General features: G+C 49.2%; 2 protein-coding genes and 1 long non-coding RNA gene across 7 annotated transcripts in view; 1 reads left to right on the top strand and 2 right to left on the bottom strand.

Annotated features, from left to right (window-relative positions):
• Positions 1-2,187, bottom strand: part of LOC137468509 (uncharacterized) — a 70,081-nt gene extending 67,894 nt beyond the window's left edge. The window contains exon 1 of one of the 3 annotated variants that reach the window (XR_010995997.1): positions 2,048-2,187. The gene's annotated coding sequence lies outside the window, so the exon portion shown is untranslated. The remainder of the gene's footprint in view (positions 1-2,047) is intronic. The other 2 variants (XR_010995988.1, XR_010995999.1) reach the window with 2 other exon arrangements.
• On the top strand, positions 322-4,998 carry POU3F3 (POU class 3 homeobox 3). The gene is made up of 2 exons (XM_068180304.1): positions 322-458; positions 1,187-4,998. Exon 2 carries the CDS (start codon positions 2,021-2,023, stop codon positions 3,338-3,340), a length of 1,320 nt encoding a protein of 439 aa, XP_068036405.1. The 5' UTR covers positions 322-458; positions 1,187-2,020; the 3' UTR covers positions 3,341-4,998.
• A 5,694-nt stretch (positions 4,999-10,692) lies between these two features.
• On the bottom strand, positions 10,693-18,187 carry LOC137468506 (uncharacterized). 3 transcript variants are annotated; one of them, XR_010995979.1, is made up of 5 exons: positions 17,764-18,187; positions 17,376-17,520; positions 12,758-12,870; positions 11,748-11,846; positions 10,693-10,997 (listed from the first exon to the last, which is right to left on the bottom strand). It is a non-coding gene; the product is annotated as an uncharacterized lncRNA (long non-coding RNA). The 3 variants fall into 3 exon arrangements; XR_010995978.1 differs by lacking the exon at positions 11,748-11,846 and having other exon boundaries at positions 17,764-18,168; XR_010995980.1 differs by lacking the exons at positions 10,693-10,997; positions 11,748-11,846; positions 12,758-12,870 and adding an exon at positions 13,912-14,040 and having other exon boundaries at positions 17,764-18,015.
• Positions 18,188-26,787: the final 8,600 nt, after the last annotated feature.

Raw genomic sequence — 26,787 nt, 5'->3', positions numbered from 1 at the left:
ATAATACAGCGTTTCATGCCGCGGGGCTGGCTCCCTGCGAGCAGACCGCAGCGCGCAGGGCAAGCCCGGATGCCGGCTCCCCTCGCTACCTCCCCCGCCGACGGGGCGGCCCTTCTCCGGCGCTGCCGGGCCAGCCCCCCGGCGTGACGGCTATGGACGGGCTGCCGGGGTCCGGGGCGCACCCCGGGGTGCGGGGGCGGACAAAGGGAGGAGGGGGCGGGCGGGGGGCGGGTGTCTCCGGGGCTGAGCGCAGGGGGGGCCAGCTCCGAATGCCGGTACGGGCACTGCCGGCGGGAGAAAAGCGGGTGCGTGTGCCCGGTGGTGACACCTTCGCACAAACGCCTTTCCGAATCCAGCCCAGTGCTGGCGTCGTTATCATTGTCGTTATTACTGCTGGTGTTAATTATTACCGCCCGCGCTCGCCCCTGTCCGAGCGGAGACGGCGGGAGAGCTCCGAGGTGCGCGTGTCCGCCGGGCAGGAAGAGTTAAGAGGCGGAGGGAGGGAGGGATGGAGGGAGGAGGAAGGAAGAAGGGGAGAGGGAGGAGGGATAGAAGCAAGGGGGGGCAACTTCCATCTCCGACGCCACTTCGCCTAAATTAAAAAGCAGCCAATCGGAACGGCCGGAAGGGGGGCCGCGCGGCCGGCGGCGCGCTGTCCGTCACGGGGCGCGCAGCCAATCGGCGGGGGCGGCGGCGGCCGCTTCCTCGCGGCGGGGCCGGGCGCTCGCGGCGCGGGCGGCGGCGGCGGCGGGAGGGAGGAGAGAGAGGGAGGGACTGACGGACGGACGGACGGACTGGAGGGGGGAGGGCGGAGGGAGGAGGGAGGGCGCGGGCACGGCCCGAGAGAGGGAGGCGGGGAGAGGCGAGCGGCGGGACTCCGGCACCGCCAGTGCGCGCTGCCAGCCCGGCAGCCAACTTCCCCGCTGGAGTTAGTGTATAAAGGATACCATATATGCACACACACATACACACACCTCTCCACCAAGGCGCTCCTCCTCCGCCTCCTCCCTCGACCAACTGCTGGAATTAAAATAAAAAGCAAAACAAACACAAAAAAAAAAAAAAAAAAAGACAACAAACCAAGCGAGAGAGAGAGCGGGAGAGGGAAAGAAACAATTCGCGAGGTAACGAGAAAATTCAACTTTTTAAATTTCTTTTTACTTTTTTTTTTTCCGACCGCCAAAAGGAAAGGTAGAGAGAAAAAAATGTCTTATCCAGAGCGTGACTCTAGCAAGAAGGCTCCGGCAGGACTTTTGTTTCAAAGGGGACAAAGTGCTTCAGCAACAGCACAACTTTGAGAAATGCATCATCACCACCATCACCACCATCATCATCACAGGAAGTTTTCTTAGGACACCAACAAAACTTGCAATTAACAGAGCAAAAGGAGATCGAGGAACCGAGGAGAGAAAGACAGAGAGAGAGACAGAAAAAAAAAGGAAAATATACCCACACACAAAGCCTTAAAGGAAGAAGAAAAGGAAAAGTTTCAACTCTGAGAGGGGAAGGCTGAGAGGAGGAGATGTACTCCTAGGGGAGCGGAGGGGAGAAGGCACGGGGGCTTTTTGATCCCCCCCCCCTTTTTTTTCGCTTTTTAGCCTTTGTTTGGTTTCCTCCCTGCAAGCAGCAAACCCGGGCGAGAAGAAGGCGGAGGAAAACTACATGTACAGCTAAATATTTCTCTTTTTTTGGAAAAAAAAAAAAAGAAAAGCTAAAAAATATAAAAGGCGAAGCGAGAGCCGGCGACCGCAACGAGCGCGCCGCGGAGCGGAGGCAGGACGGCCGGCGGACAGGCGGAGGAGAGCGCGCAGCGGAGCGCTAGCAGGTGAACCCCGCGCCCCGGCGCCCCGGCGAGGCTGGGAAGGCGGCGGCGGCGGCGGCGGCGGCGGCGCGGGCGGCGGCCCCGGCAGCGGCCCCGGCAGCGCCGGGCAAGGGCGCTCGCGGCGGGCGCCCGGCAGCCGGCGGCGGCGCAGCGGCGTCTGCGGCGCGGCGGGGGCGAGCGGCGGGCGGCGGGCGCGGGATGGCCGCGGCCACCTCTAACCCCTACCTCCCCGGCAACGGCATCCTGGCGGCCGGCTCCATCGTCCACGCGGACTCGGGCGGCGGCGGCGGCGGCGGCGGCGGCGGCATGCAGCCGGGGAGCGTGGCCGTCACCTCGGTGGCGGGCGGCTACCGCGGCGACCCGGCGGCCAAGATGGTCCAGAGCGACTTCATGCCGGGCGCCATGGCCGCCAGCAACGGCGGCCATATGCTGAGCCATGCCCACCAGTGGGTGACAGCCCTGCCCCACGCCGCCGCCGCCGCCGCCGCCGCCGCCGCCGCTGCCGCCGAAGCGGGCTCGCCCTGGTCCGGCAGCCCCGTGGGCATGACGGGCAGCCCCCAGCAGCCGCCGCCGCCGCCCGACGTCAAGGGCAGCGGCGGACGCGACGACCTGCACTCGGGCGCGGCGCTGCACCACCGGCCGCCCCACCTGGGCCCCCCGCACCAGGGGCACCCAGCGGCCTGGGGGGCGGCGGCGGCCGCCCACCTACCCTCCATGGCCGGCGGGCAGCAGCAGCAGCAGTCGCTCCTCTACTCGCAGCCCGGGGGTTTCACGGTGAACGGCATGTTGAGCCCCCCCCCCGGCGGTCAGAGCCTTGTGCACCCGGGGCTCGTGCGCGGCGAAACGCCGGAGCTGGGCGAGCACCCCGGGCATCACCACCACCACCACCACCAGCACCCCGGGCACCACCCGCCGCACCACGGCGGCGTCAACAGCCACGACCCGCACTCGGACGAGGACACGCCGACCTCCGACGACCTGGAGCAGTTCGCCAAGCAGTTCAAGCAGCGGCGGATTAAGTTGGGCTTCACCCAGGCCGACGTGGGGCTGGCGCTGGGCACCCTCTACGGCAACGTCTTCTCGCAGACCACCATCTGCCGCTTCGAGGCCCTGCAGCTCAGCTTCAAGAACATGTGCAAGCTGAAGCCTTTGTTGAACAAGTGGCTGGAGGAAGCCGACTCTTCCACGGGCAGTCCCACCAGCATCGACAAGATCGCCGCCCAGGGCAGGAAGAGGAAGAAGCGGACCTCCATCGAGGTGAGTGTCAAGGGGGCCTTGGAGAGCCACTTTCTGAAATGCCCCAAGCCCTCCGCCCAGGAGATTACGAACCTAGCGGACAGCCTGCAGCTGGAGAAGGAGGTGGTCAGGGTTTGGTTTTGCAATCGGAGGCAGAAAGAGAAACGGATGACCCCCCCGGGGATCCAGCAGCAGACCCCCGACGATGTCTACTCCCAGGTCGGCACCGTCAACTCCGACACGCCGCCCCCTCACCACGGACTGCAGACCAGCGTGCAGTGAGGGGCACCGCGGGCGGGCCGGGCAGCGCGGGGGCAGCGCGGGCCAGGCCGGGCCGGGCACCGCCGCCGGCACCGCCACCGGCTCCGGCACCGCCGCGCACAGCCGCACGCTCACACAGACACACACGCGCGCACACACACACACACACACACGATCCAGGCTCGTTCAGACTGCTTGTGTTTATATATATATGGATATATGCGTGCATCTATATATATATAAGATCGATACCAATAGGGAGCTGTGGAGAAGGTCGATCCGAGCGAGAGCGTTTAGACCGTGTTGGGAAAACGGGGTGGAGATGCATAATGCACCAAAACTGCAGATGTGCCGGGGGGTTGGTTGGTTGTGGGGAAAGGGCTTGGGGGGTGGGCTTGGGCTTTTTAAATTTTATTTTTGTTTTTATTTTTCTCCAAATTATCCCCTTCTCGCAGTAAGGAACACCACTGTCTGCGCTTCTTCTCTCGCCTCCTCCTCTCCCCCCCCCGCACTCTTCTCCCCATCCCCAAAAGGGCTCTCTTCTATGAATCACAGAAACTTTTTTTCTCCTTTCTCTCTCCCTCTTTTTATTCTTTTTTTTTTTTTTTTTTCAATGGGAGCAGTCAAAAAAAGGGAAGCAGAAGAAAAATAATCTGGTTAATCAGAGGGTGTCTACTGCATTCTAGCACCCTGTTTTTCTTGGCCAAACCGTAGAATTTTGGTGCAAGGCAGATAAACACTCTGAAAACCTATATATCTGTATATCTATATATTCTGCAAAATGAAAGGGTCCACTTTTTCCAGGAAAAAAAATATGCACACAGCACTAAAAACAAGCAGGCTGAATAGGGAAGCAAATACATATATATATATTTATCTATATATATAGGTATAGCTATAGAACAAAAATATGGAAATAAATGCCCGCACGCGGAGAAAACTGACCCTGAGGAAAAAGGGGGGAGGGACAGACGCCAGGGGGAGGGTGAGAGAAGGAGAGGTTGTTGGTCCCTAAAGTTCGAGCTCTGTAGAAGGACTTTGCATGAATTAAAGGAACCAGGGAAAGAAAGGGAAATAATTTAGGGCTGTCAAAGTCCTGCTCCTGACGGCTGCCAATCATCATGGAAGAGTCATTAAAAAATCCACTGCTAATATTTTTTTTATTAATATTTTTATTTTTTATTTCTGGACTGATTCAGATAAAGGGATTTAGAAGGACTGAGCATCTGCAGCTGCACTTATCTGAACTTCTCCTCTCCTAAATCCGTTGCCAACTTTGATTGAATGGGTGCTGTGGATGTGATTATATAATACTGCCATTTCCAAGCAGTGTTTTTGGTAGGTTTTAATAAACAGACTTTTCAAAAAGACGGCAATATAGAATTGTTAGATCCGTTGTTGATCTAAAAAAAAAAAAAATTTGCTTTATATTTTCATTAAATGACTTCTTTTAATATTTTATTCAGAATACCTATGAACTGCTGCAAAACGGTAATTTATTTTTTCCCCAGATCTTGTATTACGTGTTTTTTTCAGACGAGCACAAATCAAAATGAAATGAAAATATGGACAGTTGTTAGGTAATAAGGGTATCTTTTGATGTGATAATTTGATTGTAATTTAATTTGAGTAGTGATTCCGTAAGAGCTGATTGAGAAAATAAATTTGTTAGAATGAAATAGTCTGTGTCTGATGCATAAACACTGTGTCGAAAAACAAACAAAAAAAAAGTTCTCTGAAGGGACATACTGCTGAAGTGAGAGAAATACCGAGGGTCCGACCTGCCGGCTGCACGGCCCGTGCTCCCCGGCAGTGCCCCCGCCTCACCCTTGCTGCTGCTTGCCCGGCGCGGGGCTCTCCCCCTGCCCGCCTCTCCGCCGAGCCCGAGTGTCCGCGGTCCCTTCCATCAGCCCCGGGGACCCTGTGTCACCGGGAAGAACGGCGAGATTAGAGCTCACCAAATGCCACCTTCTCCCCGAAGGGGCTGTGGCGCCTCGGTTTAGGCTGGCACTCGGGCGCGGGCGGTACCTGAGCGCATCCTCAGGTGCCGCGTGGCCGGTGCTAAGAGGGATGTTTCCAAAAGTTCAGTCTTGTTTCCTCTCTTTCCAAACTGAGCCTAGACGAGGGGGGCGGTGCGGGGGGGGGGGGGGGGAGGGTGTGGGAAGGCAAAGAGGAGGAAGGGGGGCTGAGGTATAATTTATTTTTACTCATTTTATGTATGTATTAATATTTGTATTTAATTTATCTTTATAATTTTAAAGGAATTTTTTTTCTGATCGAATATATAGAAAAATACTTTCAACATCCCACGTGCGGTCTGCCTAGTTCACCGTTTCTGTTGTTGCTGTTGCTGAGGCTGTTGTTGTTGTTTTAAGGTTTTTCTATGGGGTGTGAAGTGGTGTAGTCTAGTTTTCTCCTCCACTTTGCCATTGCGCTGCCATGCCTTCTTTGCAAACACACGCGCGTGTCAGTAACGTTGGAGATGCCAATAGATGCACTAGCTGACCTGTCATATTTATCCACTAGAATTTATTGCAATGTAGGGACAAGTGAATGACCACCTCAACTCTCTTCATTTTGCAACGGGGAGGTTGTGGGAAGTAGAGAGCTGCATCTAATGCGTCCACCCGCCCCCACTGATAGTCTGCTGGAGAATAAGATTTTCTTTTATGATCCAGCTCGTCTGTGGCTCCTTTCACCTTCCTCTTCCTCCCCTCCTCCGCGCCCCCTCCCTCATGCCTTGCTTCTCTACGTGCTGTTGAGGCAGGGGTTAAACCCCCAGAAAACTGCCGTAGGAACAACCAGCTTTTCTTCCTTTCAGATAGGCCTCGTGTAAGTCCATAAATCAAAGCCAACCTGGGAGCCGCGCACCGGGATGCATTATTTTAACACCAGCTCGTAGTAAATATCACCGTCGGTTTGATTTGTGAAATCCGAAAGGCCCTACTGACACGGAGGAAATAAGAGGGGGGGTGGGGGAAGAAGCTAACCCAACAAAGGGAAAGAGAACCCGAAAGGGTAAAGGACGCTATTTCTTTTGTTCGTTTTAGCAGAAGCTGCTGGCTGATTTTGCAGCTGGGGAGGGAAGAAGAGCCGGGCGGGGGCCGGCGTGCAGGCGGCCCGGCCGAGCTCCCCTCCGGGGGCCGGGTAACACTGACACGTGAGGTGGGATCCTGTTTTCACACACGAAGGGGAGCAGTTGTATTAGCCGCGGAGAAAGTCTATTTAAATTTCGGAGCGGTATTTGGTTACTCGATTTGGATGGCAACAAAGAGCTAACGTTAGGCTTCACGCTGGTTTCTATTAAAAGGCAACCTTTGCGGGTTGCTGCCTCCGAAAAGCTGGGGGTTAGGCTGGAGGAGTAACGTGTGGTCGGAGGGACCGGCAAAATGTGCGCGTTCCGTGGACTTGTTATGCACAAAAAGTGAGGCCATGGGCGCTACCCCCTCCGCCCCTCCGCCCCCTCCCCCGCCCCCGAGAAACTGAATCCTTTGAATGTATTTAGGAATTTCAGGGTTGTGAGTCTCTGAGATAGCAAGAGGTAGATAATAAGTGAGAGGGTTTGAGCTAAGGGTTATATTGTTACACGTGTAAATAATGAAAATATTGTTATATATCGCCAGATCTCTTAATGAATTTAGTAATTGTATTCATTTATAATATCAGTGTTCTGTGCTTGATAATAGAGTCAGCATCGTTTTCCTTACTCTTTTTTAAATTATTATTTGTTTTGTTTTGTTTTGTTTTTTTTTTTCCTGCCTAAAGGAAAACTAAATGTTTGACAAAGTTATGTTTGACCAGACTGGGTAATCCCGAGATGTGATTATTTATAGTTTACATTTTCATATCCTGCGGTCCTCTATTACGCCCCAGTCTTCTCACTCACATCCCATCCTTCCCTCGTCGAGTCTGTACACAATAAATCATTTTCAGGTGTATTTAAAATAGTCATGTCACTGCTGTTGGTCTGCGTATATTCCGAAATATAGCAGAGAGCTCTACCTTGGTTTAAAAACGCAGCAGTTCCTATTGGAAAGTGATCTTTACAGAATCCTTATGCTTTAATGTAGTTATTCGTGTTTGCACATTACAATGCTCATAACTTGTTTTGTATGAATGGTTTTAAATGGAACGTTTAGAGAATAATTGGTTCTAATATGAAATGCAGTATATACTATTGATAATTTTATCAATAAGTGTACTATTTTAAATAACTTTAACAATTAAATTTGGGTTTTTAAAATTATATATTTGTAAAATATTTATCCTGTTGAAAGCAACAATACATTGTTGTATTTATTCGTTTATTTTTGTAATAAATGATCAACATCTTCAAGCTACAGCAAAATCGATACTTCTATATATTTATACAGGGATACCTTTCTGAAGCGCAGAGATGCACTTTCCGATTTGGAAGCGAGTGTAAAGATTACCTCTGTAACTGGCAAGCTGCAGGACAAACTGTAGGCGTGAGCTTCTTCGCCACATGTACTTTAGTTTGCTTAAGTTCCAGGGTAATTAATCAAACTCTAAAAGGGACGCAACAAGTCCCGACCTCGGAGGCAGGCGTGGGGCGAGCGCTTGAGGACAGGGATTCATTTTGCTAATGCCAGGGTTGACCAGAAGCTTGGTCGCTTCTGGCGAGAGGAATGGGTGGCTGGATGGAGTGATCGGAGGAGATGCAGGGAGGTGGTTATTGCCCCATCGGTGTTTTCAGTTGCAGTTTGGCACAATGGAGCGGGCGCAGCCTTCAATAGGCGGCGGAGCGAGGGGAGAGGAGGGCGGCGAGCGGCCCCGCAGTGTCAATGACACAGCAGTAGGGAGCTCTTTGGTTGAGAGGCTTTGGCGACACAAAAAGCTAAGGGGTGAAGGCCGAACGGGGGAAGGCTCGCCGCCCATCCCGTCCTGCCCGACACCAAAGGAGCAGCCGGGTTCGCAGTGGTGCCCACTGGGCCTCGCCCTCGGGGCTGCGACGGGACTCGCGTCCCCCTCACCCCTCCCCAGCCGGGGTGGCTGCGGCGGGGCCCGGGCCGTGCCACGCGTCGGGAAACGGTGGTTCCGCGTTCCTCCACTCGTGGAAGGCTGGGCCGCGGCAGCGCCGACGGGGCGGCTGCTGCTGCCCGTCTGCCCTCCGTCCCCGGCGGGCCGTCCCGGGGCGGCGGGCGGCCCGGGGGAGCCGGCGGGCGGGTGGCGCGGTGCCGCGGCGGCAGCTGCCGCAGGTCCCACAAGTTGTTTTCCTCGTGGCGACCATTCAGCAAAACGCAGGATCCTTTCTCCAAGATTTAAATTTCGCGGATGAATTACCATACAGCGGTTGCTTAGCAACTAAATTCAAGCCGGGCTAAGAATATGCAAGCTTTTTGTATTCTCATTAATAAAAATGCCACTCTGACACAGCAACCTGACTTTGGATCACTGCAACTTCTGTAAAAGCCATAGGAGAATACAAACCGGCTCCTCCATTTAATTACAGATCAGAGTGGCTTGAAATGTGATGTTTTGTTAATCTATCTTCCTAAAAACGATGTAAAAAATAACGGCTTTTCAAGAGCAGTGGAAAACTACTTTTTTAATGGAGCTGTCTCCTGGTGCTACTGATGGCTGCAAAGCAAAACCTTTGCTTTGAGTCACATTTTCAAGTAGCATTCCCCCTTCCGTTTTGAGTTTCCTGAAAAAAAAAAAAATATTAAGACATTTGGAGCCACAAGGGAAAAAAAATAAAAATAAATAAGCTGCAGCCGATTAGCGCATTAGAGAGGAGAGCATTGCTCGGGAAAGGGAAGAGGGCATTCAAAATGTCAAGGTGCAGCCCCTGCCATGCACAGACCCACGATGAGGGGTGCAGTCTGTCCTTGCTCTGAACCAGGAGTCTCTTCTGCAGAAATGGCTCTCTTTGGCATAAAGTGCGTGGGCACATCGGCTGGGGAGGGCGGGGGAAAAGCCTTCAGGGACACCTTGTTGAATGTTTCTCTCCAAAATTTATTTCCCCTTCTGCTAACATTTACTTTATATTGCTTTTAGATCGGCAGTGATAAGATCTTGGCGTTAGGTTCTGGCATCTTACACCCAAACTCATATATATGGGAGAATGACCTCATCAGAGGAGGACTGTGTGTATAGATAGAATAATTTAAACATAGACTAGACACCTACATATGAATCTATATATAAAGACGTGTGTGTATTTTATATATATATATATATATATACATATATATATATATTTGTGTGTGTGTGTGTGTGTGCCTTTAGCAGTACCAAAAAACTTCCATGCCAGTCCCGCAGACCCCAGACAGGGCTGCTGTCCCCGCTCAGCGTTAGGAGGGAGGGCGGTCCCCTCCGCGGGGCAGCGAGGGGAGCCCCAGGGCAGGGCTGCACGCAGGGTGCCGGCAGCCAGGGCTGGGGCTGCCTCTCCCTGCCAGCCACCGCCGTTGTGTGGCGGGAGGGCACCGGCTGTCGGGGACGCTGGGCGCTTTTGCTGATGGCTGGGAGTTTGGTGGTGATTTTTTAGCGACGAAGAGTTAAATCCAAACTTTCTTCTCCCTTGTCGCCCCCCCCCCCCCCCCCCCGATATTGTTAAAATTGAGCCTGAATTGTATAAACCTCAAGCCACGTTATAAATTCAGTCATGTGGGGTTTTTCTCTCCGTCGGGGATTGTCTGCAGGAGGCAGAGGGGATCTTGGAGGTCTGTCCAAGCTGTGCAGGTCGCTGAGGAATCAGGGGTTCTCCCCCTTCCCTCCACCCCACTTCTCTCTTTCTCTTTTAAGGTTTTCTTTTCTCCCTTTTTCTCCCTTTCGACTTGAAAGGGGACAGTCGAAGTGGGCAGGCATTTTCCAAAATGTGAGCTTGTGATGGAGGGAGCTCTCTCTCTTAGCAGGATTGAGTCTGTAGTCACTTTAAAACGTAGAACAGCAGAAAAAAAATCCCATAGAACAAATACTAAGGGAAAAAAGGCAGTGAAGTGAGAACCTGTGAAGACTAGAGTCCCCCTGAAACTCAGGCTCACCCAAAGCTTTAGCAGAGTGTTTTGCTTCTCTCCCCAACAGTTATAGCATCACAAGGCTATAGCACAAATAATCAGGTTCCATTCCATTTTGCATCACTCTCTAACAAAATTGAGATTAAAAGCCAAAATTCGAGCACAGCCCTTACAGAGCTGTTGAATAGTGCCAGTACATATGTTTCCCACTCACATTTTGAATACTGTACCTTCAAACACAGGCTTGTTTCTGATAGCTTGCATTTTTTCAACTACAAGGGGGGAAAAGCTAAACAGAACTTTTCGCCCATCCATGGGCGAGAAGACAGCATTACATCAGCTCTGTACCTCCAATAGAAACAGGTAAAGTTTAGCAAGACAAGTTCACTGTCATACCATAATGGAGATCTTTATTTTATACCTGGGACAGTTCAAACCAGTTTGACACTAGTATTGAGCACCACAAAGTATGTGGTGTGGAACAAACTTTCTTTCACATAGTGTGAAGTGGATTGTCAGGCTTGATGCCAGATGCTTGGTTACTTCAAGTGTCCCTTCGCTGCCTCTCTTGCAAGGCACAGGATACAGAGGAGAGCTTCCATCTGCAGGGACAGTGTTTTCATATCAGACCACTGCGCCATGCTCTCCAAAGTCCAAGTATGGAGTCTTAGCAGAACTATTTCTTCCTCAAAAGGATCCTAAGATGAGAAGGGGAAAATTGATTAGAAAGGTGGAACCACCTGGGGACTGTTACTCTCCCTGGTAGTAGGCCTGCTCTTAAAACACAATGTCAAGGCACTGCGATACTCATGTGAAATGACAAAGACAGATGCTATTTCTTCCTGAGGTCCACACTGAGTGGAGAAAGTCAAAGGCTTGTTGACTATCTTGAGTATGGGGCCATTCTTTCAAACTGAAATGAACTGATCTTGAAACACAGGGACTGGTTAATGGGCAACCGTGTATGTCTGCTATATTTATATGCATTAAACCGAAATTTAAACAACTTGAGGGAATGTAGGCTGTATAAACATCTTATATAGAGCAACCTTTTTGTTATTAGTTTTGGAAATACTTGGAGCTACTTCCCTGCCACCACTCCATACAGCTGACTAGACAGCATTCAGTCCACACTATAGTCAAACAGGAACTCTTTGCTCAACAACTCCAGGTTCCATTTTCAACTGGAGTACTGTTGTGCACCTGGAGCTGGTCGCATAAACCCAGATAGCCTGATGTATGCATACCCTTGCACCAAGCAGGAAGATAAAATACAAAAACTACCTGCATGACTGTAGAGTTTTGGGCTGGAGGGTCTTCTGAACAGGTTGGATTGGTTGCTTGGATTTTTCCTCCCTCTGTGTGAGTACTCATGAGGATCCTCTGCAGCTGAGATTGGGCTCATCTCTTCACCTCCCCTCCACATTCAAAACATTACAAATATTTACCAAGTACAAAAGATATGAGAAGTACTGGGCATTGATCATTATTATATCCCTTCACTGACAGAAAATGGGTCCAGGATAGGAGAGATTAAATTAATCTTTCTAGAGGAAAAAAAAAATGTTGATAAAGAATTCTTCTGGAATAACATAAATTTTTTTCATCACCTGGAGCCCTCATTCAAAACAGGGGTCTGTCTGCCTGAGTGGGATATTTTTCAAAGAAATCTAATAGATATTTGTTTCAGACTCTACACTAAAGCTACAGATCAAATGTAAGGTGCAAATCTCTCCATTTGTTTCTCACTCTCTCCCACACATATGCATCCACACACACATGCAAACATGCTCTCCCTTCTCAAAATAATAAAACATCCCCTCCCCAGTTCTCTCACCTTCTCTATTTTATGCAGATCCATACTCAGATGTGTACCAAAATTTTTAACCTAGTTTGCTGAAATTGCCAAGATTGACGAGAAAATTAAACTAAACAAGGAACTGTGTGAAATGTTGAACTTCAAATACCATCCGCTACCTCGAGAAGAAGTAAATTAGTTAATGAATGCTCAGGTTTCTACTAGTTTTAGATTATCGTAATTAAAATAATAATTTTATTAGTTTCTTTATTTTTTTATCCCGATGAGAATTCCCTCATGCTAATATGTGGGTATTTGAAAATAATGCCATTTCCCTTTTGATTTGATACTGAAAGACAGGGTTACAGTGTCTCCCCTACGTGTTATTGCTGTATAGGGATGTGTTTAATTTTATGAACGGTGTGTGTGTTTCTATGAATACCAGGCAAGACTACTACATCATTCTCAGTGGCCCAGAAGAGGCATGTTTTACCTGAAGAACTGGGCTTGGGCTGGATGCTGCTGTTGTTCTGGGTTTGGGTTTTAATTGCCCTGCCTATTCTCTCAAGTCAATATTAATGCCATACAGCACGGCTGAGGCCAGGGCTGAGTGAGCCCCGTCATTAACAATAGCATAAACAAAGGAAGGGGACCAGTTACCTTGACATTCGATGCCCGCTTTGTTCCCAAGCTTCCAACTGCATCCTGGAGCCCATACAGGGAAGTATTGCCTACGGGAATGAGTAATCCACTCCAGCTATTGTCCCAATCTCCTGCAAAACAAAACATCACAACCAAAACAAAGATGACAACACACTCCCGCTCCGCAAGGAGTCAGCGAATGGTTTCATCCTTTCCCCGCGCTTTCCCTGGCCACTCGTGTTACTGACACGCTCCCCACAAACGCTGCCCACTGTAGCCCACAGGCGCATCCTAATTTGCGCATGTAGTCCAGCCTCCTATTCAGTTTTCTGGGGGCATGGGGTTGGAGACACCCCCTCCTGTGCCTGAGCAGCCCGGCCATATCCCTACCGCGACCGGGCCGCACTCGGAGCTCGGCGTTAGACGGGACGGCCCGGCAGGGTGAGCTGCCCTCCGGCCGCCCCGGCCGTGCCCGCCCCCGGCCCGTCAGCACGCAGGGATTTCCCCCTGCGGCGGCGTGGCCTGGCCAAGGGGCAGCGCGACATCTCCACGCACCGCTGTGGGGATGCGAGAGGAGAACGTGACCCTCCGTGTGTCTGTGTGTATTCCCATTGCCCTTCCAGCTTCTCCCTGCCGGGCAGGTTTTCTGACCTTGCCCTCCCTGTCTGGGAGCTCCCGCTCCGTAGCCCCCTGTCTTTGGCAGAAAAGCTCGGAGGGGCCTCTCCTGCTCACGCCCAGTCGAAAGAGCCTGCATGGATTGGGAACATCTTTTTCCTCTGACAAATAATTAAGTTCCCCGAACTCAGTTTTTCTTACCCTTCTCCTACAGTCCCATGCTGGCCCTTCTCCTACAGTCCCATGCTTCTACAGTCCTTCTGCCCATGCAGAGGGACGGGCAGAAGTCCCCTAAGTTTGCGGATAGTTGGTTTGACCCCCTCCTTTCCCTCACGGAGAGATGGGCCAGACCACGGCAGCGCTGCCGTAGGGCTCGTCCCCGAGCCGGCCCCGCTTCGGAGGCAGGTTTTGCTCCCGCTGTACTCGGAGGGGAGCCAGTTCAAGCTCCAGGAACCCTGCGCCTTTACTGGGTTCTCCGGGAGAAGATGAAGGAGACTTGGTAGTGTAGCCCGAGGTAGAGGGAGGCCTGAGGAGACATTTACATCGATCCTATGCAGCCAAATCCATCCTCACATCGTGCCTGTGTGGGGAGGGGAGAGGCATACAGCGAGCTGCGAAGGAGGTAGTTTGAACCTAAAGCCCTTGCTTCAAAGGTTAATAGCTCCCCCGTCAAACGCTGCCAAACGCTACTGGGCCGAAGAGGGGGGAAAAAAACATCAGCATTACTACAAATTTCAAAACACTGAAAATAGCTCTGAGAAATCCCGAGGATCCGCCACCGGTCCTTTTTTTTTTCCCCGGGACATAGGCATTAGGAAAAGCTTTTCTTGGATGTGCTTGTGAGCAAGGCCAGTGGGAGCTGCGGCTGCCTTTGGGGGCGAGCCGGGTGGCGGGGAGGGGGGCTGCGGGCCAGCGCCGCCCCCGCCCCCCCTCCCATCCCCCGCACCTGCAGCCTCTGACTGCGCTGGGGACCCTGCTGCTGTCGGCTCTGTGACCATCCCCCCGGGCCATGTCGGCAGCAAACCCACTCCCAAATCCTCCCCCCACCCCCGGCCCCCGGGCCGTGTTCCCACTGGGAGCAGCGGCGGCCGGGCAGGGGCTGGCCCCGGCAGCCCTTTATGCGCAGCGGTCAGCAGCCGGCTTGTGGGTTTGCAGCTGCATGCAAATAAATCCCCGGCAATAATCTAATGCGGGTGCTGCCCCGACGACAAAGTGCCAACACAAACGCAAGTGCTTTTGTTTGGTTTTTACCACGTCGGTCCCGCATCCAAGGAAAATAAATAAAACTAGGGACGGAGAGGCAGAAAGTTGGTTAATATGGGTGTTTCATCCAACGAAGCCTGCTTTTATGATAGACGAAAACCGAAGATTTGTATCTTGCACCTCTGCGAGACCTGCAACACCACCCATCCCAGCTGGAGAGAACGACTCCACCCGTGATGAGCAGGAACGAGGTGTCCTGTCTACCTGACCGACCTTAGTTGTTACGTTCACACGTGGAAAACACATCTCTTCATCTCTTCCCACAAATTTCAATTAATTACAGCTGCATTCGATATAGGACGGGGGACGGGGTGGGGGGGGGGGGGGGAATGTGCATAATTTTGTACGCTATCTTCTATTGCATGTAAAAGGGGGTCTGTTTGTTTTACTTTTCTCCAAGAAAGGTCCGTTTGCACATACAGGGTAGAGTGGTTTGGTTTTTCCCTTGCACATCTTAAGCAAAAGCTAAAAGCTGAGTAGAGTCAATGGGATGAAGGGGAATTAAAAAAAAAAAAAAAAAAAAAAAAAGAGAGAGAGAGAGAGGGAGGAAAGTCTTTGAGAAAGAGCTGGAGTGAGAGAAGGGAAAAATCAAACCGCAAAAAAATCCCAGCAACACAATTCCAGAGAGGATGGGAGGGAATAGAGTTTCCCAATTGCCTTTCTGCGGACTGACATAAAAAAAAAGTCACATTGAATGCTGGGGGAAAGCTTTACTTTTGCGAAGTGTAAATCTCTAAGGACAAGCAATACTTGATGCCTGGTGCCGCCCGGGACGGGCTCACCCCCGCGGCGGCCGGAGGCCAAGGGACAGGCAGGGCAAGGGTGAGGCGCCTAGCCCGGGGAGAACCTCCAGTTCTCCCTCTCTCCCGCCCCTAACTTTTGTGAAGAGGGATAGTTATCATAGTGGAAAATCCCGTTTCCCTGGCAAAAGACGGGGAGTTCGTCTCCAGCCCCTCCCCGCCACCAGTTTCCACTGGGGATGTGGGCAGCCGGTGCGCGGCCCCCGGTCCAGCTAGGTCGACCCCAACCATCACCAAGTCCACCTGAGCCAGTGCCCGCTCCGCTTTCGCGTTCCACGCCTCGTGGAGGGGATGCTCCCCTGCAGCCGCTGTGCTGGGCACACACGGGTCGCCCCTGTGACCAGCTGGCCAAACGGCGGGCCTCGGGCCTCCCCTTGGCGCATCGACCCTGGGAGCTTTACCAGGCTTTGCCCGGCTGTCTCAACGCCTCTCCCTGGCCTTGCTGGTCCCCACCTTTCCCCGCTGAGCCCGTCCGGCACCCCTAGCCCCCAGGTCCCGCCGGCGGCGGGGCGGCCGGGAAGCGGCACGGCAGAGAATAGCCCTCCTCTTGGCGTCTTGGCCGCCCGTGTGCGCGACCCGGCTTTTCCTGCCCTCGGCCCTCCGGCCGTCCCTGGCCTCCCTGGCATTCACAGAGCCCGGCCCAGCTGTCGCTTCTCCCCTCAGGGAGCTATTTTCTTCTCTTCCCCCGCTTCCCTCTCCCCAGATGCTCCTGGACGCGGGATGCAGTCGCCCCCCCGCGAAAGGACTCTGTGGATCCCTTCGGCCTCGCTGCCCACCGCTGCCTCCTTGTCTCCGCCGCCAACACAAAAGCCCTGACCAAAGCGGCCAAGCAGAGACGGCACAGCAAAGCCCACGCCCGCTGCCCTCCCTGTAATGCGAACTCCTGAGGGAAATCTCCCTGCGGGGCTGTGCTCCTAAATCCTAGACTCTCTTAATCTTTGCAGCTTTTGGTAGAAGAAAGAGGAGTTTGTCACCTAAGTTGCCCCTCGCACCTTTGTGTGAGCACCGGGCACCGGATCAACATTCTACCAGTTTCTGCAACCCAAGAGGAGATCTCTGAACAAGGGGGCCGGGAAGAGTCTCAGGATCACCCCCTTCCCTACATCCCATACACAGCCTTCTCGCCTTCGTCTCTGAAACTGTGCTTGACACAGCAGCTGAAACACAATTAATTGTAACTGATTAACATGGATCAGTTTCGCTTCCAAAGCACTTTAAGTCAATTCAGCAACCATAATAATAATTAATTCATTAATAAGCACCATTGGTGCTTCGTCACTAACGCCAAGAAAAGTTTCCCTGAGAAGTACAGGTGGCAGGGAGTGTTAAAATGAAAACATTTGCATGCAACTTTTTAACCAGAAGGGAAAGCACTTTGGTTATATTTGGAGACATGTGTCTCACACATTTCCCCCTTTTTTTGTAAACTATGTAAGAATAAACATTACAGCTCTGGGCTTTTAATTTCTCCAGATGGAATCATAAAGTACCTAGTAGATTTTATATATATATATACTATACAATTGAGGACACATGTCTGCTTTTCCCGATGAGGACGGAGAAGCAACTTAATTTGAAGGCATAACTACTGAACCACATTTTGAATAACACACTCGAACAAGTTCACTTTAAAAGGCAGGAAACCACTAAGAGCAGAGCACTGAAAGTTGTTCCTTCCCATTTGAGCTGCAGTGGAAGCTCACAAGCCTGACCTTCACATACGCTTTGTCGTTTCGCACACACGTACAGAAGTATACACGCACGGAAGTGGCAGGGTGCCTAACTGTGGAGGGGGCTTTTCCAAGGCACTCACATCCTCGGAAGGCTCCCCCCGCTCTCTGTAGGCTGAAGAGACTGCCCGGGATCCCACCTCCAGCGCGACGGAGGAGTCCTGTGATCCGCAGGTGACGTGAGAGGTCTCCTCCTGCCCCCGCGGCTGAAGCAAGGGGTCCACTTACCCTCCCGGCGCTCCTCTCCGCTCCTCACACGCACACTTGCACACCCAGCAAAGCGCTCTCCCGCAGGACAAAAAGACGGAGGAAGTCTGGAAACCTCACTGATCTTAGGGATCCAGGCATGTTGAGGGGGGCAGGAGCCCCTAGGCTGGGCGAAAAATAGTAATAATAAAAAATAGTTTTGAATTGGTTTTTAAAATCCAAGGACAATGTGGGTTTTTGTTTTGTTTTGGTTTTTTTTTTTTTGGGGGGGGGGGGGGTTGCGGACTGGAGGGGGGGGGGGGGATGTTGGTGATGGAAATTACCAAAATACCCTACTTATCTCCCTTAACAGGCTGTCTCCCTCTTCCGTCTCCTCAGCACCCCTCCCCGCCACCCCCCCATGACTTACATGTGTTTAGAGCAATGCAAGGAGTTCCTAACTGAAGCCCTGGCTGAGGGTGCCTTTAAAGTGGGGATGATTTACTCCTCCAGAGCTCGGGTCCCGCGTGTGAGCCTCCAGCCCCGTGTCAGCTGGGCACTGCAGACAAGCAGCCTTAAATATGCATAAGGAACAGTTCGCTTTCTTAAAGGAGAACTTACCCCACCGGAAAGTTCAGAGCCCGATGGCAGGCAGGGGAGGAGGGTGTGGCGGTGGCCTCTGCGCCGGGACAGCCCTAACCCCTTAAGGTGATCGCCTACACGCTCAGTGGCAGGGCTGGGGACAACCAGCCGCCTTTCGGCTGGGGACCGGGCGGAGAAGCGTTGACTAGTCGGTCATGGACTTAGTGAGTTGAGGACCAGCAGTTTCATACACCGTCCTATCCCTCCTGTCCTCGGCCGGGGTGGGCGGGGGACAGAGCCACGCACCTAGGGCAGCCTCGCTCCGGCGGACCCCCGTGGCAACCACTGATCGGCTGCCCGAAAACTTGCGGGGTTCTACACCGAGGGGAAGCGCGGGACTCCAAACAAGAAAAAAAGTGTTGGGGGGGAAAGAGTGAGACTGATCAAACACCCAGCCATCAGAACCCAAGCAGGCTGTGGACATTGCACGAGCAGCTTTCTGGAACGGAGAAGTAATGCACGGGAGGCATGAGGTGGGTTTCGCCCAGCTCCCTGGCCGAGAACAGGCCGGCGCCTCCACCCCGTTCCTGACAGGATGTTCTCCCGGTAGGAAGGAAGGCTCCGCTCGCCCACTTGCCCCTAGCTTTGCTCTGGTGGCTCCCGAGGGCCAAGCCCCCCCAGCCGCTGCAGGGCTGCGGGCAACCCCGGGCGTTTCCCGCGGGAAAGGGGCATCCCGACGCTAGGCACCGCTTCCCCCAGGCGCACCGGGGGCCGACTCCCCGCGTTTCGGACAATAGGAGGGATATTTCTTTTATTATTGTTATGATTCTTTTTCCCCTCGCCTCGGTACACGTGGTTGTAAAGTCTGTAGCGCCATCTAACGGGAGGAGGAGGCCGGGCCGCTCCGCGCCACCCGCGCAGGGGGAGAGGGGCTGGGGTGGGCAGCGCTCCTGGGAGCGAGGAGGTGCCTCCGCATGAGGAAGGGGGCACATCCTGTGCATAAAATCGGTCCGAAAAGTGCTTTGTAACCCGGCCGGGGGTCATCCTCCAGGAGCTCCCCCCAGCTTCTGCGGTTTTATGATGTCGTTGTAGCTGTGGAGAGCTACCGCTATTTTTAGGGGTGGGAGGCTCGGCAGGAGGAATGAATAAATTCCAGCAGAGTCTGACAGAGTTGAGGGTGGAAGGAGAGGACCTCTCAATCCAGCACGTTTGACTTTTTTCCTTCTGCAGGGAGGTCAGGGAGGGCCCCAGCCAGCTGCCGTATCCTGCAAGTGAACAGGGCCCCCATTCTGCTGCTTTGGTACCTTTAGTATCCCAGGAAGCTTTTTGTTTCCAAAATTTTTGAGCATATGCTAATTTTCATGGTAAAATTATGACGCTGCCCTTTTGACAGGGCACTTCAGCCATGCCTCTGTTCACATCCAGATGGGAGGCATCTGACTTGGTCACCCCAGTTCTGTTAAGTCACTGCATTAGTTGCCCAGATTAGGAGACTGTGCACCCCAGGCCTGTGGCATGAGCAGCAAAAAGAAAAAAGAGACTCTCCACAATGTTTGAGCTCATTTAAGGTCACATCCAATCTCTACAGGTGCTTGCCTCCCTTCAGGTCTTGCTATCTCTAAGGCTTCAAGTTAGAATTAGAGAATGCAGGTATTTCTAAGGAACAGGATGTAAGTTTTTCTTTAGGCTTGAAGTTTTCCTTATTTCTGCTTCTGCATTTCTTTTACAGGTACAGAATGTGAGCTAAGTCGTCAAATACACGTACCAATTTTATTGTGTTTACTTAGGTCTTCTGTACATGCATGTTGGCAGGGAGTACCAAAGAAGCACAGAAATCTTTCTGTCCATACCTAAAGTCATGAAATGGTACTGTAGCCTTTGGCTAGCAACTGTATTTGTATGAGCCATTCAAACTGTATTTATTTTTTCAGCCCAGGTTGCCCAATACCTTCGGATGCCACTTCAGTGTGTGGCAAATCCTGTGTGACTTAGATGGCCAGGCTAAATTTGCCCAAGTGATTTTGGCAGATTAAGTACCTGAGCTTCACTGACACTGATTGACTCTGAATTGCCACTACTAAGGCCCAGCCCAAAAAGAGAGGGTTTAGGCTACCAAGTGCTGCATGAGATTTTGACTTCCTCCAGACCCCAATGGGGAAATAGAGGCTTAAACTAGAGTTACCAGTCTAAAATTTTTGTTGTATATTCAAGACCTCAGTCTTAAAGCCCATACAGAAATATTCAGATTCTAACTGTCCCTTTATTTTGGTGTAACATCTGAAATGACATTGATGTCACCTGCATGTAATTTGGAAATTGGATTAATCCACCTACATTGCCTATGTCTTCTTAACAGAAGAACAACTAATTGTTTTGAAAATCCTAGACCTTAAAATTCAACTCTGAAGTCCCCTGATAGACAGAAACCAACATTTTAGGTGCTCTTTCCTGCTTTATGGTATGAAGCAAAAACTTCCTACACACCAGAAGGAATTTTAAGTAAAAGGTTACCAGGACTTTATCCTTTCTAATTGTGCTGTGCCACAGGACACTACATAAACCAGACAATTAAGCAACACTAACGACTGCTTGATCAATACACTGCTGCTTGCTCAAATTTTATTGGGTTTTGCAATTTCAGAGGTGAAAGTGTGATTCATAACTCCTGTCCTATGTCATTATCTGACACCCTATGAGCACCAGCAATTAAAAATAATACAAGTTTATTCCAGTATCAAAATAAGGTTTGTAAATAAAAACTAAACTTCACATGAAAAAAAATGAAATAACATACCACCTTTGAACTGGTTTTATTGTCAATAAAAGATAATGTGTATGGCAACAGACAGGAATAGATTTTCATTCCCGACTCTGGGAATGCTCCCCTTCTTCAGTGTTTGTGAAGAAGGGCAATTTCTATCTATGCTGAAAGGAAAATGCATTTTTGGTTTTATGGGCCATATACAGCTTCTAATAGTCAGGCTAGGATGTTTCAGAGTAGGCATGAAAAATGAGACACACTCCAGTTCATTAGCCACCTAGGAAGAGTTAGGCTAGTGAGGTTTATGGCTAGTTCCACTGAAGGATTTACTTGTCTTAAAAGTTAGTTGTCTCAGTATTGAATTTCAAGTGCCTTTCCCTAAGACTGGCATCCTTGATGTTGTGTTTGGCATCATGGGCTCACTATACTGTGAATTGAGCAGGTGTGTAGAGACAAATCTTTTCTGCCTTATCCAAAGATATACTGTCCAGCTAAGGACAGGAACAGCAGAGAAGCCCAGGATTGTGGTTATATTGAGAAATAACAATTGCTGGTTTCAGCTGAGAAAGTTTTTTTAAACTAAGAAAGTAAAAGATTTTCCTCCACTTTTACATGAAGAGTAATGGAAGAACAGCTAACCAATGCCCTTCAGATGGGGGATTCCTCATGCTTTACCTCACAAGTACTGCAAAGCCAGAAGAATGGCACATGGCATATTTTGCTGTCAACAACTTCTAGCTTAGGAAAGGTCCTCCTGATATTGGTGGTGGAGACCTACTTTGAGCTCTATAGTAGCAGATTTTAATTTGTGTCTATTGGGATGGGACATAAAGATTGTAATTCAACCTAAAATATGACACCCATTTTCTCTTACTATATAATCTAGAATAACTTTGGGGTTTCTATTACTCAAAGGAGTTAAGCTTTGGTTTCTAAATTACTTCAGTGATGTGAATTTTCTCATACCTCAAAAATGAGAACAGTTCCTTGAGCTAATTTAACACAATGCATTTCCCAGGTCAGCCCCAGGAGGGCCACAGGCAGGATTGTGAAGAAGCAGAAGCTGTGGCAAGTCAGAGGTACCTTTCACTGTGCAACTGATGGGGCTAAGCCCATCATAAGCTTTTGAGTTCAAATTTTCTGAAGCTACGGTGGCAGGTTTCTGTTTCTCCAAAGTCCTTTGGATCAGTCATTGGTGACTTATGTGATGAGCCTCCGTTTTTTGATGGTTTCATTTGTTTGTTTATTTGCTTGGTTTTGTTTTGTTTTCTGAGGGGTTAGTTCTGATTCAACTGAAAAAAAACCCCTCTATCAGAACCAAAGGCTTCTCTCATTGTTCTTCCCATTCCGGTGCAGAAAGAAAAGGGCTCAAGCCCTTTTGGGGTTCTTCTAGTAAAGCAAGGAGCATAAGTATTCCTTTGTACAAAATGGAAGCAACTTCATCCACATGAAGTTATTTAATTAAAATTGGAGTAGTTTTCAGAAGTGCTAGGGAATAAGTAGACTCAGTGGGTGCTCAGTCCCACTGTAATTCACAATCCCTTCATGTAGATGCCAATGTTTTGACTTGGCTGACTACCTTTATTATTTGGGTTTAAAACTTTTGGCCCATGTGTTCTGTTTCCTCAGGGCCCTCTAATCTTTAGCTTTTACCATAGAAAAATCTTAATGTTTTCAAGGTTCCACCTTGCTAGCAATATGGTTTGAATCAGATACACTGCACAGAGACTATTTTGATTTTAAAAAAGAGCAACCTTATGGTTTTATTTCTGCAGGTATGAATAAAAATCTGATAGATCTTGAGTTTAGAGCTTGCTTTCTCTTGATAGCAGACAGCATGAGGACTGTGATGTGGATCAGTGATACAACATGTTTTCCTTCATTAGAAACACAACCCCGACATTAAAAACAGCCTGCTGAAGAATCATATTCATTTAGTAATCATGTAATTTCACAATCAAGGGGTTACTATCCCTTCCCCCACCCTGGCCTCCCTTTAGAACTGCCCATTTATGGACAACATCTGATACCAATAAGTTCATTATACCTATTTCTAAAAGCAATGCCTGCAGTTCAAATGGAGCTTTAGCAGTTAAGTTATCAGATCCAGCACTAACTGCAGATGGGATTTATCTTCACTAAATTTGGCCATATACTAGTTAGTGTGTAGGCCAAGTCTCGGCTCCCTCTGCATTCAAAGGAGAAAGACAGAGGGCAATTAGTGCCAGCTAGCTTAGGCACCTACTAAAGGGAGGGATGAGTCACCTTTTGAAGTTGCCTGCACGGCTCAGTCAATTACAGCAAGCAGACAGGCAGTTAGCTTAGTTAGAGCATACCTGACCAGATGGCTGAAGTTAGGGTAGATGGGTCCTGTTTTACCTATCTGTAGGCAGTGCCAATAAGGATGTGCTGCATTCAGCCGTGGCTCAGGGTTCAGGACTAGTCAAGATGTGCTGTTATTCCTGAGTGTCAATGTGCTTTGCCCATAACAAACAATATCTCTCAGACAGGTTCAGGAAAAATGACCCCAGCCTGTAGCGCATTTGCTCAATTTACAGTGATGCCAATTGAAATGCATTTTTATTTTTTTTTACTCTTTATTTGCAATCCAGGCTGGAGCAATTCTTAGAAGCAGGTCTTACAGTTTTTTCATGACAGGGTAAATTAAACCCTCTCTTTTGTTCAAACATTTTCTGCATAAAAACGTGAATCTAGGAGCCAGGCAATAAACAAAATAAAGACTTCCAAAACCCAAACCAAAACCAGGCAGAAATGAATATAGGAACACCTTTTCATGTGGATGCAATGGGTTGAAATATAACCCTTTACCCATGTCTGGCACACAGAACTTGTATAGAGTTAAATTTACACCATGATAAACTCAATTTTTCTCTCACTTTCCAGTTAGTGAGACCCCATCAAGCAGGAGGTGTCACCAGAGGACACAAGGAAAAATGACGCACCACAGCTTTGGTCACCATGAAGAGACTAATTTATTTTTTCTGACTCCAATCATTTATAGTTCTCAAAAGGTGCCAGTGGATTGGAAGGTGAACGTGCCACCTCTCCAACGACACTGGACAAACTACCAGTCTATCAAATTTCTCCGCCTCTATGAAAGAATGCAAAACAATAGGTTGTTTACAGAAAGTTGCGTGAGAAAGTTCTCTACAAGAATGTAAATTCAGAAGGCTTTAGAAAATCTTAAGAAATCAGGGCGACAGGAGGTATGAAGGCAAGGGAGATGCTGGACTGGAAAGTGGTAGAAGAAACATACATCCACCAAAGCATTTTGTGTGTGTTACACTCCAAGGGCTCACCCATCAGCTGGAGCCAGGTGGTGGTGGTGGGATCAGTCACATTTAGCTTGGGAGGGCATCAGGCTGAGTCAGTCTGCAGCACTGGGCTGGATCCAAGCAAATCATCAGAGTCATGGTGGAGACCAGACAGGTGAATGTCAAGAGTAGGGCATGACACAGAGAATGGCTGGCTGACAGTGGCAGAAGCATAACCAAGCACCTTCAGAATAACATATTTGGGGGAAAGAGGAGGGGAGCTGCTACTATTTTTGAAAATTTCACTCCAAGGACCTCTCTGGAGAAACAGCAGGAGCAGATGGACCATGTGGGCAGAGAAGAAAAATACCTGCTTGCTCATCTGTAAGGACTCCGTATATATGATCCCAGCGAAGCCAATAGGTAATTTCCTATGGCCTCTTGCAAGAGGAAGAGCAAGTCTTTAGCTCTGCAAGTAGGTTTAACTTCAAACTGGCAAAGAGCAGCACTGCATACACATGAAATGGAAATAGACAGATATCCTAGGCAACTTTATTTTCACTTTTGATGATTGAGTAGCAGGTAGGTAGTGAATGGAGCTTTTTCTCTTTCTAGGACATAGCCAGTCTGAATATTTCAGATGGCAAAGTTCAGCAGAGCAGTCAGACAAGTCTGAGAAAGATGTTTTAAATTTTCCATGAAAACCCACATTCTTCCTCTTATATGAGTCAAGCTCCAGAATATGGCTCCAAATCGACGTGAAAAGTTTTTTAAGGTTTGTGTCTTTCAGTTCATGTTTGGCAAACTAGCAATAGTTTGGAACTGAAAAGCTGAGAAAACATTTACTAAATACTGAAGGAGATCTGCAGACTTCTTTCATTACAGAAATCTCTCCCTTTAATCTCTCCCTCAGATATTCAGCCATGGTTGAGCCCACAAGACTCACTTGGACTAGCAAGATCTCTTCTTGCCACAAACACATAGATTTGCTTTCAACTGATGACTTTAACAACTAGAAAATATTTTTCTGCTTTTGTTGATTTCTTGTGGTTGGCTTGTATCTTTCTTCTCCTCTTTTTTTTTTTTTTTTTTTTTTCCCAATTTAACAAGCCAAGTTATTCCGTCCTCTTCTTGTTTCCTATTGGTCAAGGTGAATATTAAGGAAAGGTTTTTCAACCAGAAGGTGTATGGGCACTGGCACAGGATCCTCAGGAGAGTGGTCACATCACCAATCTGATGGAGTTCAAGAAACATTTGGACAACAATTTGAGGCACATGGTGTGATTCTTGGGATTGTTCTGTGCAGGGCCAGGGGTTGGACTTCAGTGATCCTTGTGGGACCCTTCCAACTCAGGATATTCTGTGATGATACTATAATTCTAATTTATGTCATTCACAGAATATCCTGAGTTGGAAGAGACCTACAAGGATCATTGAATCCAACTCTTAAGTACAGGGATCCGTCTGTACAGGGATCAAGTCTGCAACCTTAGTGTAGTCATGGCTTTGCACAGCTGAAATCAAGCTTTCCTGAGCATGGGTGCTCAGAGCTGCACACAAGGTCTCCTCATATTTTCTGCTAAAGCATTAACACTTTCTGATACCTGTGTCACTGGATTTTAGTTGCCTGTTTTGATGTCTGGGTCATACTGTAGCATAAGAATTACTTTGCATAGCATGGCCAGATATTTGTGTTTATTTATAAGCTTGGAGCACCTAGGGGAAATTGTACTGCTAGTAGTAAACATTTACAGTTTTTCTTTAATCTTTACTGGTTTTCAGAATCTTGACATGCTTTTTATTCAATTAATGATAACTCAAAATACTGCATCTTTTAAAATTTAGACGCCAATACTAGTGTCATGATAGTTTATGAAAATATGAAACAAGATTTGTCCCTACAGTTAGTTTGATGTGCCTTCCTAATTGCTTCTGTCCAGTCTTGTGATGATTTTTTTTCAGTGGTTTCTGTATGCTATGAGCCAGATCCTTATTACACGCACAGTTTTCCTGCAGAGCTCCAGCTAACAAATAGCATCTTCTGCACTGCTGTGCCAAACCCTGCAGTGAAACATAAGTGAAGAGTATTTCACTGTTCCCCCTGTGTAGGATATAATCCAAGAAAGCTTAAGACTTTGGTGTGATCTTTCCTGTCACATTTTCATCCATTCCTTGCCTAAGACCTGGTCTTTCTTTTAAAAGACATAACCTAATGTACTAGCACATCTCTTGAAGTGGTTAGACAACCAGGCTTTCTCTTTTGTCTGGTACACAGATTCCCAAAACTTTTAGTTGCTCAAACCTGTAGAAACTCCAGGCCCCTCACATTTTATTGCCCACACTCTGCTATCCATCTGACTTTAATAATGAATTCCAAAAGTTTACCAAACTCTGCCCTTTTGAAATGCAAAATCGTTTTGGCAGAGTCATTTACTTGTTTCATTTAATTAGGAATTGCCAGCCCCTGACACTTGAACCAAGGTACTTTTTTTGGTGCAGTTATCAGTTACCAAAATCAAGTCTCAACGAGCATTACTTTTTAATGGTTCTGTGAGAATTCTAAGACATTTGTTGACTATTACATCCATAAATATCTGCAGTCTGTCATTTTTAGTGGTGGCTGTTCTTGATCCATATTTGGGGAGGTAAACATTTCCCTGCATGATACAAACTCAAAAGAATTTGTCTCTCTAATGGCATCACTGATGCCTTTATGCCTTTACACATAACCAGAGCAAAATCAGGGGGCTTGCATTGTCCAAGTGCTCTTTACCAGCTTCTCCAAAATTATTTTAACTGGAATAAATTCTGCTTTTTGCATGCTATCATTTCTGCA

This window comes from Anomalospiza imberbis, chromosome 2, assembly GCF_031753505.1.
Source record: "Anomalospiza imberbis isolate Cuckoo-Finch-1a 21T00152 chromosome 2, ASM3175350v1, whole genome shotgun sequence".
NCBI lineage: Eukaryota > Metazoa > Chordata > Aves > Passeriformes > Viduidae > Anomalospiza > Anomalospiza imberbis.
Note: the sequence above shows the minus strand (reverse complement) of the source record. Positions and strands in the feature narration are given on the sequence as shown.

What these genes read in the sequence shown, in the direction of transcription:
- POU3F3 (XM_068180304.1), top strand. Translation starts at nt 2,021, where the DNA reads ATGGCCGCGGCCACCTCTAACCCCTACCTCCCCGGCAACGGCATCCTG.